Source organism: Ooceraea biroi, chromosome 2, assembly GCF_003672135.1.
Source record: "Ooceraea biroi isolate clonal line C1 chromosome 2, Obir_v5.4, whole genome shotgun sequence".
Taxonomy (NCBI): Eukaryota; Metazoa; Arthropoda; class Insecta; order Hymenoptera; family Formicidae; genus Ooceraea; species Ooceraea biroi.
Window position 1 is genome coordinate 2,574,874 of NC_039507.1, and position 14,559 is coordinate 2,589,432.

General features: G+C 37.4%; 1 protein-coding gene and 1 long non-coding RNA gene across 3 annotated transcripts; one reads left to right on the forward strand and one right to left on the reverse strand.

Moving 5' to 3' along the window:
- Positions 1-126: 126 nt before the first annotated feature.
- LOC105281792 (circadian locomoter output cycles protein kaput) lies at positions 127-5,825 on the reverse strand. Of its 2 annotated transcripts, none has more exons than XM_011343277.3 (12): positions 5,321-5,825; positions 4,010-4,217; positions 3,783-3,931; positions 3,486-3,577; positions 3,153-3,357; positions 2,990-3,085; positions 2,763-2,838; positions 2,451-2,689; positions 2,149-2,384; positions 1,400-1,798; positions 1,060-1,233; positions 127-820 (listed from the first exon to the last, which is right to left on the reverse strand). In XM_011343277.3, the coding sequence occupies exons 2-12, from the start codon at positions 4,045-4,047 to the stop codon at positions 419-421; spliced, it is 2,106 nt and encodes a 701-aa protein (XP_011341579.1). In that variant the 5' UTR covers positions 4,048-4,217; positions 5,321-5,825; the 3' UTR covers positions 127-418. The 2 variants fall into 2 exon arrangements, with proteins under 2 accessions (XP_011341579.1, XP_011341578.1); XM_011343276.3 differs by having other exon boundaries at positions 5,024-5,825.
- Positions 5,550-13,271, forward strand: LOC105281791. The gene is made up of 2 exons (XR_894368.3): positions 5,550-5,639; positions 7,196-13,271. It is a non-coding gene; the product is annotated as an uncharacterized LOC105281791 (long non-coding RNA).
- Positions 13,272-14,559: the final 1,288 nt, after the last annotated feature.

The window sequence follows — 14,559 nt, forward strand, 5'->3', positions numbered from 1 at the left end:
TGAATCTCCGAAAAAATAGCCTTGAAAAAATTTTTGTTCTGTCATCATGATAGCCCCTTCGAACGGTGCAACTTTTTCCTTAGACATTTTTTCGTATCATCAAAAACAAGTGAAATATCTAAGATGATCGATTTAAGTGGACCACCCTGTATATATCTAGTTAAAATATACATAAATACATCGATGTATTACAAACTGCATATTGTCGCGCTGTGAAACGTCCAAGTTATGTTTCAGTTTATGCAATACCTGTTGCTATGTCACAAATGCACAAATATACAAACGCATTTCTCGTATAAATAAAATAATAATGCGTATATCTACAATTACAGCAATAATTAATATCTGGTAATATCTTCGCTTTGAGAAATGAACAGAGCGAAGTCATTAGAAACACCAGAAAGAAGAGGAGGCTTCTTCAATTTTGCGACGATCTTTGTTGTTGATTTGTAGACGTCTCCATGTTACTGTAGATCATTTCGGTCTGTTGCGTGCAGATCTGGAAAGGCACGAGATCGGGATTGCTGCCTTCCTGCTGCGGCGGGCCCTGTTGCTGTTGCTGCTGCTGCTGCTGTTGTTGCTGTTGGGTCTGAATTATAGCACCCACATTGCTATGTGTCGAGCCCGGTGATGGGCTCATTTGCAAAGAATGCGGGAATAATTCCGTAGGTACTATAGGCACAGGCACAGTAATTGGTATAGGAAGCACATTTACACCTTGTACGCTTGTACTGGATGTGGGTAATTGCACGTTGTTATTACTGGTACTGCACCGATGCGCCTGTTGACACGAATTCGATGTATTGTACGGTATACTCGCCTGAAAATATCAATTAAACTTTTTAAAATATCAATTAAACAATAATATTTTTAAATAGATACGAACATGTAACCATGCAATGCCAACCGTAATTCTTGTTAAATTTAGAAAGCAATACCTACAAATTATCTTATAAATAATATGAAAAAATAAATAATCAGTAACTTTTAAACAAATATCAGAAAACGTAATAATTAACTAGATCACCGAGAAAGTCTTCAATAAAAAAACATACGAACATTGAGTAATGGAGTGAGAATCCCATATCGAGCGATAAACAATTGCTCCGATACCCTTCTCAGTTCTTCTTGCTGATGAACGATCAATTGTTGTAATTCTTCGTGCTTCCGTTGCAATTCGTCCTGCATTTGATTCTGCGCGGAAGCTATCACTATACCTTGCTGTTGTAACATCTGCAATATCAAAAATGAAACAAAATAAGAATTTTAGCACGTAATCAATAATATGTAATATCAAAGGCACTACAATTGCTAAATTTTAGGAATCAATTAAGTTAAAATTACAAACTTTTGGAAAGAAATAATAATCTCCAATTATTTTACTTATTTTATTATTTACCTCGTGAGTGGGCACGGTTGAAAGGATAGGAGCAGTAGGCGTTGCAAACCCAGCTGTAACAACCGATTGCAGATTAACCGTTGCATATTGCGTAGAATCCATGAAATTAATACATGATTGATTGGCATCCAGCTGTTGTTGTTGCTGCTGCTGTTGCTGTTGCTGTTGCCTGCTGTCCACAGACGCTATCGACTTCGATAGCACGGAATTACTTGCAGATGCCGTGTTCGATTGTGATCCGTGCATTATTTGCGATTGTGGAGAACTTCGTAACGAAGCGGATAGTGAAGACGTATTGGAACCATCACGACGTCGGAGATTGGAAGCGACTGACATTGACTTCGACGTCTTCGACGACTTGCTTGGCCACTGTGTCAATGGTGTTTGGCAAGATGTCACCTATGAAAGATGTTACCCAGATATGAAAATGTAAACAATGTTCTAAGTATAAATATAATACAAAAATCAGACTTTTTAACAATATTATTATTAGAGAAAGTTTCCTTTTCCTTTTTAAATTTTCTTTTCCTTAAAATATATGTTAATATATATAATTATAAAGTAAGATATCTATAATGATACAATTATTATTTTAACATGACAAGTTCTCTCTCATAAATATTCATCTTCTCGCTTTAATATTAATAGATATTAATATTAATAGAATCACACATTTGGTCTCATAAAATCAATATATTACGATATAACACTATAAAATTATACGATCGCTCTATCATCTATCGTCTTACTTGTTTTATGTGTAGTAAAATATCCTGATTTTGCGTTTTATCATAACCCCCCAATTCCGCGCGTAATTTCTTCATTACGTCGACATAACTGACTACGTAATGCGTACACACGATGAATTCAGGCTTCGAATTCCATTGATTGTACGTGATATAGAATCTGGTCTGCAACCAAATCCATTGCTGGCCCTTCGTGAGGAATCTATAGTAGCAAGATGTTCCCTCTCCTTTCTGCATCACTTAAAAGTAACAAAGAATTATTAATTGTTTGTGTATGTTACATTATATACTTTTGTAATACTCACATGATTCGTGGCACGTAACTACATTATCCAAATCGTCCACGTGATAATAATCATAACCGGAAGTGCCTAACACTTCAAACGGCAGATAGCCGATAATGGGTGGCGCTCTGTGATCCAAGAATAGGAACTTCCACTCGAGACTGTGACGAGATGTAAATTCTGACTTTGCGTTGTCCGTTACGGATAATTCTCGAATAAGTTGAGGAGTTTGAAGGCGACCGGTACCCACGAAAACTAATCTATAAAATTAAATGTGAGTGTACTGGAGCATAATTTTATTTTTTACCTTTTATACGCAAAAAAGGACAATACTTGTTCTCTGATCCACTAGTATTACTAAATTTTTGGCTTGGCAATAGATTGTCAACGTCACTATCCATGGCAGAACCTATAACAATACCCAATTATTAATGTAAAATTAAATTAACTTCCAATATATAATAGAATTATTTCAGATAAAATCCGCGCACAAATATAAATTTACGTATCAATCTACAAGTGATACTAGAAATACAACAATTGTCAAATATTTTACTCACGGAAATATCCAATAAACTGTACAAGTTCATAGACGGACTCTTCTCGAAAATCGAGACCGCCCCTTTTTATATGACACGCAAAAGATATTTGGTCCTCTGTCAATATAAAAAAAATTATGTTCATAAAAAACTTACTAAAATGTTTAACAATCATAGGATGTACCTTTTTTCATAGTGCGTCTATCTCGTGTGTTTCCAGGATTCAGCAGAACATTGTATAAATGCGGCTGATCTTCTTGATACGTTACATCATAAATAGTTGTATTCTCCAGTTCATTCGGAAGATATCCAAGCAGAGATGTAACGCTTTCGGATACATAATAGATATATCCGTTTGAAGAGAAAACCATTATAAAACCATCCAATGCCTATATAATTCGCATAAAATAGTTACATTATATTTAAATAAGTATTTGCTATTTATATAATAATTTCTAGACTCTAGAATTCTAAAAACTATTTATAAAATTTCATGATTATCTGGACAGCTTTTCACCTCCAATATAAGATGAGTAAATTCTTCATTGGAGAGAAAAGACGGTTTCCAATCTTCTTGGATCTCATGAACTCTTGACCTAACTGCTATCTCTAAAATAATTAATTATATTAATTGCATACAGTGTAACTTCAACAAAAAAGTTAAAAATTTATTAAAAATAACATTTTATCAATTTAAAAACAAAATTAGATTCATCTGTTAATTTAAGACTGTTAATAGCTTTAATTGAAACAAGAATAGTGTTTTTTGTAAATATAACGTTTTATAAATATAATGTAAAAACTTTGAACTTACCATTGTGATTTTTTAGAAACAAAATTGTCGATTTTAGCACTGTGGATTTATCCATTTTTCGCGTATTTGCACTAACCATGCTGCCGAGCTCATTTACAAGCAAGTTGAATTGATCCCTGCGTTTCTTTTCGCTAAGATTACGCGATTTTCTAAAAGATATTAATATATATTAAAATAAGAGTGAATTTTCCTCTTTAATAAATCTTGTATTTTATGTGTGCTCTTACCGCTTCGTGTCATCTTTATCATCAATATCATCATCCATGGTGTCACTGAAGACAATATACTTTAATTTTAAGTGATAAATCTTCTCAAAAGACTGAAGTTAATAAATTGTGTGTGCGAGTGCTTCTTCAGAAGAGACGATTAATATCTTCATATAGAGATTTACATTTTACATATCACTCAATCAATATCAACATTTTAATATCGTCCCTGCAATATTTAAATCAATATTTTATAATCAAAGATTAAAATATTAAACTTTTTTATGAATAATGTTACGAATGATTTCAAATATAGCATAATTTTAATTTAATTATGAATAATTTCAATATTAATTCAATTTAGAAAAAAATATGAAAAATATATAATATCGTAAGAGAATAAGATAAATAAAATTTTAAAAATATTACGCACATTAAAATTACAATAACTATTTGGATATAAAAGTGTCAATAAAAATGTTAATTAAAAACAATTATTTAATTTAAGCATTATTATAAAAAGCACCATAAAAATAATACAGTTATATTTATATATAAAAAAATAAATTATTAGTTACATAATTAGTTAACTCGTAAACAAAAATTTGCATTGCACAATGTATAGTACGTTTATGCATATATACACCATTCGTATTACATAATGGTTTTTATTGTTACAAGAAATACTCATTGATAAAGTAAACTAGTGCAATCGAATCACATCATGACAGAGTCAAAGAGAAACACATGCGAGCCTAGTCAGACAAAGCCGATTGCGATGTCGTGATTCAAGCAGACTGTCGAAGACTATTGCAAATACATGATATTTCCTAGCTCAAATTGTATCATGTTTAATTGCAAATCTATCTATGTTTCATCTATAATCTATTATTAATGCGTATTAAAAAAATCTATCTTCTCATTACATATTGTTGTCAATATCCACAACTCGCGACAAAAGTGCTCCACAGTCGATGTAGCTTAAATTTTTTCACGCATTTAGACAAACAGATTTTTCCACAGCACAACTCTTACCAATTCATAGCATAATTGCAATAGTCAGCACACAACAACGTCGTAACACAGAAAAGGTATTTCAAAAAACACTTTATTCTCCGCATAGTACTTTCAAGCATCAACAAAACCAGTTCTGGGACTGATGAGTCTGATCTGATCTATGATACTGATGGATCCACAGAAAGCGATGCCATAAAATTCTACATTTGCAAGATTACGATGGTCGTGATCCAAGCAGACAGTCCGGCAGCCACCGAATTAAGAATCCATGACATTTACGAAAATAGAAAATCGCATTCATCTGCGAATATGCACCGGTTCAAGTATCTTCTCCATTCCTGCTGATGCAGGAGAGATGTCCTCATAAACAGACCGCCGTGCACCGATTTTTTTACGCGGACTGGTGCGCACGTATGCGCGCGCGGAGTTCTCGCGAGAGTTCAGATCGAGGGTGCACGTTGAGCCTTGTGGGCCTTGTGGGCCTTCCGTCGAACGTTCCTCGACAAAATCGTGTTCACTAGCGCAGGGTGACGTCCTTGCTTCCAACAACGCCGCCACATCTTGTAGGAAGAGCACTCGCGGCTACCATCCGCTGCGACGACGAGCGCAGCTCCGGTTTTCACGGTGTATCCTGGTGATTATGCGATGTTGATTACTGCAATGGACCGCCGACTGTGGCGCCTTGCATCGTTACACTCAGGTTCATTAGCCGCGTTGCGCCGAGCCTAATCGATCGTGAACGCAGTCGCGAGCTCTTACGCGCGATTCCGCGCGGTGATTGCGAAAACCCGTGCGGAACGCGGAGAGTAGGCCAAGTAGACGAGCCAGAACTGCCAACCGCGTTGGCAAAAGTCCCCTTTTCCTCCGAGAAACTGTGTGCTGACGGGACGTGGTGGTCTGTTTGATATTCACCATTTCCTAGCGAAGATTATACAAATTGCAGCTTCCTGCTCGAACTCGCTGATTTTGCAGCAGCAGAGATTTTTGGTACTTCAATTTCGGAAAAATTGGTTGCCACATGTTTCGGGAAATCGAAATAACAAATGGAGATGTATGCGTTTTTATTACAGATCTTGAAAAGAAAATAAGATCATATTTTTTCCGAATAAAAATAAATTCCAGCAAGGATTCAAATTTAAGTGTTACGTCAAAAATTGTAGCAGTAAATGCGACATGTGATCAGACACTACTTATTTATGGTACGCTTCTATGAATTATTATCAAAAGATAAACGCGGAATAAATAGATTACCAATTTTTCCGAAATTTATAAACCTGAAGAAACGCTTGTAATTATAATTAATTATTGCAATTAATTATTCATTCATCTACTATGCAGCAAAAAATTTTTTTCTCAGCGTCTATCATTTTCCGTGTTTTATGAAAATTGAACGGTTTTATAATCTCCATCTCCCTCATGTAATGCTCTTGTCTCGAAGAAAAGGAAAATGCTGTTTATATTGCCCAGACTGGATCGTATTACTATCGGCTAGCTTCACGATGGATTTTCACGTAGCGAAAATGGTAGGAGAACCGTTTTCCGGCAGTGCGCAATCGCGGCCAGCGCGGCTTTATCAGTCACTGCGATCGTGCATGTGCAGATGCCGCGGTGAATGTGCGCAATGCATTACCTCGCGGTGCACATAAAAGTGCCGCGATTGGCCGGTCGCGGTACGTGCATTTATTTGAAACATTTCAAACTGCACGTTGCACATGCATTTCGCCGCGGTGCAACGTCGCTGAGCGTTCGTAATGTAATTCGCAACCGCCGTGACATCTGATATCGCGTGAAATATCGTTGCGGCGAATATAAATCCCCCGATATTTGCGACAAGCTGGCAGCGTTGTTTCACGGAGAGATACTCACCGGTCGTTGTAATTTTTCACTGTCGCAAAATAACACGGCTCCGTTCCGTTGAAATAGGAAAAGGCAAGAAAGATGTATGGGCCGTTTCAAAACTATCACCATGTTTTCGTCATTTATATATATATATATATATATATATATATATATCAGCCTGCTTAAAATCGATCTTTTTTTAACAAAGAATTTCGCATACCGATTTCAAAATGATATTGAACTTTAGTTAGGAAAGTTCATTTAAATCAAGCCTGTGGAAATTTTTAGTTGCTCGCAACTTGAAAGTTACCATTGTGTTGAAATATTAAAACGATCATTATTCTTGTTTAGTTTGTTCGTGATTGCGAGTAATTAAGGAAGAACTGCAGGAAGAGATCGGAGACACTTAATGTACAAGATGCAAGGTAACGTAATGAAATTATGTATGTGCATGTGCACGAGGTATTCAATAAATTTTACATAATGTTTATTATTTATAGTGTACTCAGAAATGTCGGGCCTCAACCAGTGGGCCTTCTTCTTTTGACATATTTGATCAATGAACATCACAATGTTAATTTTCCCCTAGTCCGTATAGTTATCTTCTCTTCTCTATTAAGAGTGACGCGCAATCTGCTCGCAAGCCGCTGCGACGAGATAAGCGTTACAATTGCGTCTCTACCTGCGTTGTACGAAATATTCCGGTTTACGTTCACTGTGCCGAATACAGGCCACAAAACCGCCGATCAGATTCGGGGATACGATGGACCAAGTAGGTTGCCGCGAGCGGTTTAATGCAGTTAATTACGTAAACTGGTCCGCGTAATTTAAACATCGTAACGAGCGGATTGCGCCTCGCAAAAAATAGATATGTCCAGCTTCGCGACTCTTGGTTCTCATCCACGATTCAACATGCCAGCATATTCGTACAACAAAACATCGAATAACAACTGCATATAAAAACAAAACGAAAGGAAGAGGTCTATCTTCAGCCGCAACTCGTCGTAGGTTTTGAATTTTCCGATCGGCGCGCGTATATCCGACAACCAATTATATATCCGACAAGTATATGTTAAAACACACAACGTATTAGTAAACGTCACTTCTTTCTTTACGTGTTACGTAAGTCATCGCCAAATTTACACGGTCGTTTTCTCGCAGTCGGAAAACGCTTTTCGTTTTATGTTGTCCATCTCGGGCCGACATTCGAGGAGTTCCCAAAAGCGATGGGGTTTTCAAGTGGGTGATGAAGGGAAAGGAGATGGGGGGAAAGGAACGGGAGAGCGTATGGGTTTTGACTTTCCTTTTCTCTTTTTTTACTCGTATTACAGCAATCAACCATTCTCACTGTACACGCCTCTCTTCCTCTCTGCTCGATTCTTCGTCCGTCTGTGGACAATGAAGAATTAAGATACGCACGCGTCGCATCGAGAAACGAAACTCCATGATCGGACGAGGAACAGATTCCAAGACGCTTGATTTCATGCGTTCGATTTCGTGCGACGAGTTTAGCTCGTCCGCGTCGTTTCGATCGCTGACGCGACAAATTGAAAATTCTCCGCTGGCCAGACGCCAAAAATTCAAAATTATTAAACTGCAGTAGATACGTCATTTCGTCTGTTTCATCCTCTGATCGTACTTTATTGTGAGATTCGAACAATCGACACAATCTTGGCTTCAAGTTAGTAATAAGTATCATGTTAAACAAATATTTCACAGAAAAAACGAAAGAGTGATAATATTACCTGGATACTCTATCGACTCGGAATTTGAATATGCAGCTGTCTGCAATAAAACATAGTTTCTGCAATATTCATATATCCACTTAAAAGATATATATCTTTCAGCGTTCGATCTGTTCTACGAAAATGAAGAACACGTTTCGCACCACGCAAGTCTTCATTACACAAAATGACAAATGTGTCTTTAGTTTCAAATGTAAAACCTAATTCGCTAAAATATGTCGATTGCTCCAATGTATAACGTTCAGCATACATTAAATTGATCGTAGGAATTTGCGATTCCAGAATAAACTTTATCATTTACGTGTTTGTAGATTATTTTCTTTTAGAATCACACGTATTTGAACACGAAGTGAGCACAAGTCGAATCTCAACGTCTGGCCGGCGGGTGCTCGCTAATAAATGGCGCGGGGGCGGCAGTGGCGCGAGGATACATTCAAGTTCTCATTATATAGGAATCGAGGGGGATTCAATGTTCAAAAAACTTGGTAAAAATATCAGTGTGACCTCGCGCCGCACGGCACGCCCGGCCGCATCTGGCCCACCTTAATTAATTCTCTGAAACCTTCGAAAACACCTCGTCCAGCCTAGCGCTATACGAAATGATCGTTACGATACGATAATATATATAATATATATATAATATATATATTATATTCTACATTACATTTTTTTACTATGTTCGAAAAATAATATTACAATATATAGTGTGTGTTGTTATGTGTATTATCATTTTTGTTTCTCTTCTTATTCCTCCTCTCCTCCACGATAGTTCGCCTCATTCTCGCTTATCGCTTTTTTTTCCTTATTATACGCGCGGTAATATCTAAAATTTACAATTAGTTATACATGGCGGTCGACGCTGCTGACAGGAGACCGGCGATGTAAGACGGTGCGTGTTTCAATCAGCGTTGTTGAATTCGTTATCAAAAATTATGTATTGTAGTGAGTAGAAATTACTCCGGCTTGACGTATATATATAAAATTGTCATGTTAATAATAAATAATCAAACTGGTAGAGAAAGACGGTTGCATCTTCAAAGAAACGTTTTGTCGTCCGCGCTTCAGTTCTACCATCAACAAACGATTATAATTGAAGGTATCATTTCAAAAACGATAACTCCAACTTCCAAAGTGAGACGCTTCAATTCCTTCGATCTAGACTCGCAAAGTCTTGAACGTCAAAAAGCGGAAGAAAGTGTCGAGAGTGAAGTTGCCTGAAGTGCTTATTAAACAGGCTTACCTAAATAGGCATAATTAATCCTTGGAAACTCTGTTCTCTCAGATTTCCCTGCTTCCCCAATCTTCAATCGCAACAGGAAAGACCAGCTCTCATCGCGCCATTAAAATGATGCCTTCAATTTTCAACTCGTCTCAATCTCTAATCGACTACTCATCGCAAGCACTCTTTTAAAATCGCAAAGGTCACGAATTACTTTGAAGAGCAACCTCCCGCTTGTCATCTACCACGGAATGCCCTATAAGAGATTTGTTCTCAGCGTTGTACGCATCGGGTGTCGCTCTCAGCAGCGCGCGCAGTTATACTACCAAATCCTTTTGGTGTGTAAATGTGTGGATGTAAAACCGCTAGGCGCTTTTCTTTTTTCTCTCTCTCTTTCTCTCTCTCTCTTTCTTTCTCTCTCTTTCTCTCTCTCTCTTTCTCTCGCTCTTTCTCGCTTTCTCGTTTTTTAAATTTGAATAACAACCATTTTTTAAATTTGTTTTACTAAATATATCACAAACTGCCGGCGGCTAGTGCGGCTCTCGGATTTTCGCTAAACGCAACGATCGTAATTTGCCGATTTAGTTCTTTTTAAGCGATGCTCACGCACCCCGGTGCCGACAACCGGAATCGTAGTGTTTAGCGATCAACGCGAGAGTTACCACCGAAAAAATATAACGTTAAGGGATTACATGTTAATAGTTACATCACACACTGTCGGAAGACGCAGCGATCCGAAGGATCGTCGGGACACTACCCTTGCGTCTACGTATCCAGAAAATCCTTCGTCCTCGTCCCCAACGTACAGTTAGTTTAAGTGTCGAACTAGTAATTTTCCGTATATTATGCTGCCACAGAAGATTCTCTTTATTCTTAAAGTGTAAATATCTTTATAAATCCATGACCTTAAATATTATGCGATTTTTCATTTTTTTTCATGTTCTTTAATCTCGCAGATTCCCGATAGATTAATTTCAATTTAGTCTTCACACGTTGTTCATTGTTGATCTTTTTTTTCTGTGTTTTCTTTTTGTTCTCGAAAACTTGTAGTCAAGGGGGGCGACCGTGTTATTATGTTCGGAGGAGCATGACGGCGAGGGTATAGGGATCAGAGATCAAGCCATCATCGTAAGATGTAAAATAAAACGCAACATCGAATCACTTTCTTTTTACGAGGATAAAGGCACCGGGAACTAATACTGCGAACAAAGAGTGTCTCTCACATCACAATATAGGGGAGAACGCTTAATGGGGAAAAAAGGGTCATAATAAGAAAAAACGCTCAAACGACGATAGTGATCGAGCAACAATGGTGCAATCGTTACCGTCGATTTAAAGAGATAACGACTTTTGCAATTTCTGTAGATATTCAGATATTTAATACAATCAGAACCTGATCAATTAGCATCATTTTTGAATTACCAAACTGATCACAAACTTTAACAATATTTTTAACAAATTGTGCTACAGAATTTTGAATTTATTCACAGCAAAGGTGAATCTATTCCCCTTCAAATATATAGCGTAAATTTAAAATTAAGAAAATATCACTTTATCATCTCTATTAAATCGACGGCTGGAACCACCACGCGCAACACAGAAGAAAATTGTCAATGCGGTAAACAGCAAGGGAACGACGTATCGTCTTAAGCAGCTCGATTTTAGCTACGCGCGCGTTAATAGGAGAATATTCATTATATACACATAGTTATCCTTAGCATGGCTTTTGCAAGTGTTATTTACTTGTGCATTAAAATATCTGAGAAATTCCATGTGTGTGTGTGTACGTGTGTGTATTTTTGTATTTCTGTATTGATCCACGTTCAAATGCACGCGATACTTGTATATGCGTGTATGTATGCCACATGTGTGTGTGTGTGTGTATGTGTGTGTTTTGAGCGCGTATAGGTGTGTGGGATCGAGGGTCTAAGAAGCATCTCGCAAGAGGCGCAAAGCTTAACACACAAGCGGGGAAGAAACACGCTCGACTTTATTTTAATCAATTTCAACACGGAGATGACGACTCGGATATAATGAGGCAGGCGAGGGTGGGGAGGGATGAAATCGGATCACTAATTATCTAAGTGTCGATCCGGACGCGAAACGAACACTCGTGCTACTTCCTAATACGTTTATATGCTGGAAATCGTTGATTAAAAGTGCAATTACATCGTCTCGCAAGCCGTAAGTAATACGTAGGTATTCTCTCTATACGAACTATATAGTGTATTTAAAGTTAACTAGTAGTAGAGACCCTCTCTTACGTGGTCGGACAAACGGAGTAGTCTAGTATTGACGGTCGGGGGAACGGAAGGGGCGGGGAATACTTTGGACGCTTTTCTTCGATTCTAGGCCGAAGGTGCATACGAACGTTTTCCTTTTTTTTTTGTTTTTCTTCCCAAGGCAGGTATGTCCGGTCATTTTCGGTCTGTCTCCAGAGCGAACTGCAGAATATATTTTCCGAAATATATATATAGATATATTCCTTTTTCCGTGAGAGCGTGCCTCCTAAGGTAGGTTCGTCGCGAGAGCTCGAAAGAAGTGTTCCGGTTTGTTCGTTTAGTGTTTCGTCTTGAATACCTTACTTCACCTAAATCATCGTATATAGAGTACGTTCGTGTATAATATTATATAGATACTAAGCCTTACTAACGCGAGATTAAATCGTTCTCTTCTCCTCTCTTTGCTCGTCTCTTCCTTTCTTTCGTATTCTCGCACTCTCTTTCTCTCTTTCTCGCTTGATCGCAGGTGAGGGGACAAGACGGGAGAAGCCACAAGGAGGGCACAAAAAGCGGAAATGAAGAAATAACGAAACGACAGCACAAGAATGTCCGCGGGCTGCTGCTCTCGAGATCTCCCGTCGCGGCGAATCGAAAGGATCGCAGGGAGAAAGCCCACAAGGGCTGACCGTAGCAGCAACGGTTATCTACCTACTAAAGCTATTAAGCTTAGGCTGATACATCGACATGCAATTAGTTCGTCAGTAAAACTCTCATCCTAAGTCGCGGGCTACAATGTATACCGCTACGGTGTTAATAACCTAATCCAAAAATACTATATTGTGTCTTCGTTAGCTTAGTCAAAAAGTTAATGTCCATCAACATCGAACTACCAATGTCAAGGCTCTTTATCTAGAAAGTCGCTTGTGTTTTTTTTTCTTTTTTTTTCTTTACCTAGACAATTTCCCATTATGTTTGCAAATATAAGTTAATCGCATTACGGGGTATTCCTCTGTCATTGACAATCTTCAATAGAGACCGCTTGCGTGACACGTGCGCGGCGGGAGTGGATGGCACCCACCGCTGTTTCGACACGAAAATACGTTCTTTTCCTCCCCCTTTTTCCTTTCCTGTTCGATTTGCATTGCATGTCAGCTGGAGGAAAATCGCCCGCACATGTTCGGGGAAAAAAGTCTGTATACACGTATATATATATAGTAGTACTCTGAATAAAAGGAACTCTCTTGAAGAATCGCGTACAGCACCGAGGGAGCGATTGCTCAATCTCGAGATTTATCCACATACACATAAGCATGTATACGCGCGAACGCGCGCGTACACGTAGGTATATGTATGTAAAACAACATCCGGTCGCTTCTCATACGTTCCATAAAATCCATCACGTTCCCATTCCTACTCCTGCAGTCCTCCTATCTTTCCTTCTCGCTACTTCTCTTGCTCCCTAGTCATTTCTGTTTGCATGACTTTCCCTTATGCGAGAACCGTTGTGTACCAACAAGAAAAGCACTCTGCGAAGAAACCCAGTCGCGTTTCCAGGATTATTCCGGGATTATCTTGCGATCATTTTCACTTTGTGCCATAATTAGAATAATGTTGATCGGATTATGTATGATCGAAATAATTGTCCGCCTCCATTTAAGCATCATCAAATCGACTTACGGCTTATCATAGAATAAAAATCAAAAATATATATTCTGTTGGTATTTTATATTAAATATTCTGTTGTATCTGCTATATCTACGAGCAGTAGTTCGTTATGACGCTCTTTTTCCGGATTATACAATCACGAATCTAGAACAACACCCTCTGTCTTGTATCGTCAGTTACTTTAAGTTACACAGTTTAAACGTTGTTTGAACTTGGGAAATGTATTTACGAGAAACACTTAGTAAAGTTAGAACAATACACGTTGCGTTAGTTTCTCGAATTTTGTTATTTCAATCTACAAAAATTTGCAAATCTAAGAAAAAAATTCTTCTTCATGACATTCTTATTGGCAACAAATATTTTTCATCAACAAATTTCGCAAATAAATAAATGCTAAACAAAATTCTACTTATAAGATTTTTTAACTTTTCTATTTATCAATCAGTGGTTAAGTTCTTGATGTGGACATAAATTTATAGTATACATATATCTTCACATTTTGTCCTATTGTTTCATTCGCAGTACCATTCAAAGCTTTCCATTTTTGTATATTTGCTCTAAATATCTAATTCATCATCTCAGTTTTAAGAAAATAATCAAATCTAATTCTCATTATATTAAATGTCGCGATTACCATGTTAAATCATGAAATGTAGAAAAAATATTTTTCTTTTTCTCTTCTTGATTTTTCAATCAAACAATTTGATCTCCATTATGTAAATGAGATATCTAGAAAGGCATACTATTTCAATCTTCTACTTTGATATTTTCTCTAAACATCTCACATCTTTTATGCCGGGTGAGATATGTTTATAGATTACTGTTCCATTTCCAATTTGATTTTTCCTCTAAATGTCATATCTA

Bases quoted from the DNA above. Each gene is read 5' to 3' on its own strand.
- LOC105281792 (XM_011343277.3), bottom strand. From the start codon at position 4,047: ATGGATGATGATATTGATGATAAAGATGACACGAAGCG. The intron at 3,932-4,009 runs GTAAGAGCACAC...AATATCTTTTAG, and splicing joins GATAAAGATGACACGAAGCG to AAAATCGCGTAATCTTAGCG. The intron at 821-1,059 runs GTTCGTATGTTT...TGATATTTTCAG, and splicing joins TTCTCACTCCATTACTCAAT to GCGAGTATACCGTACAATAC.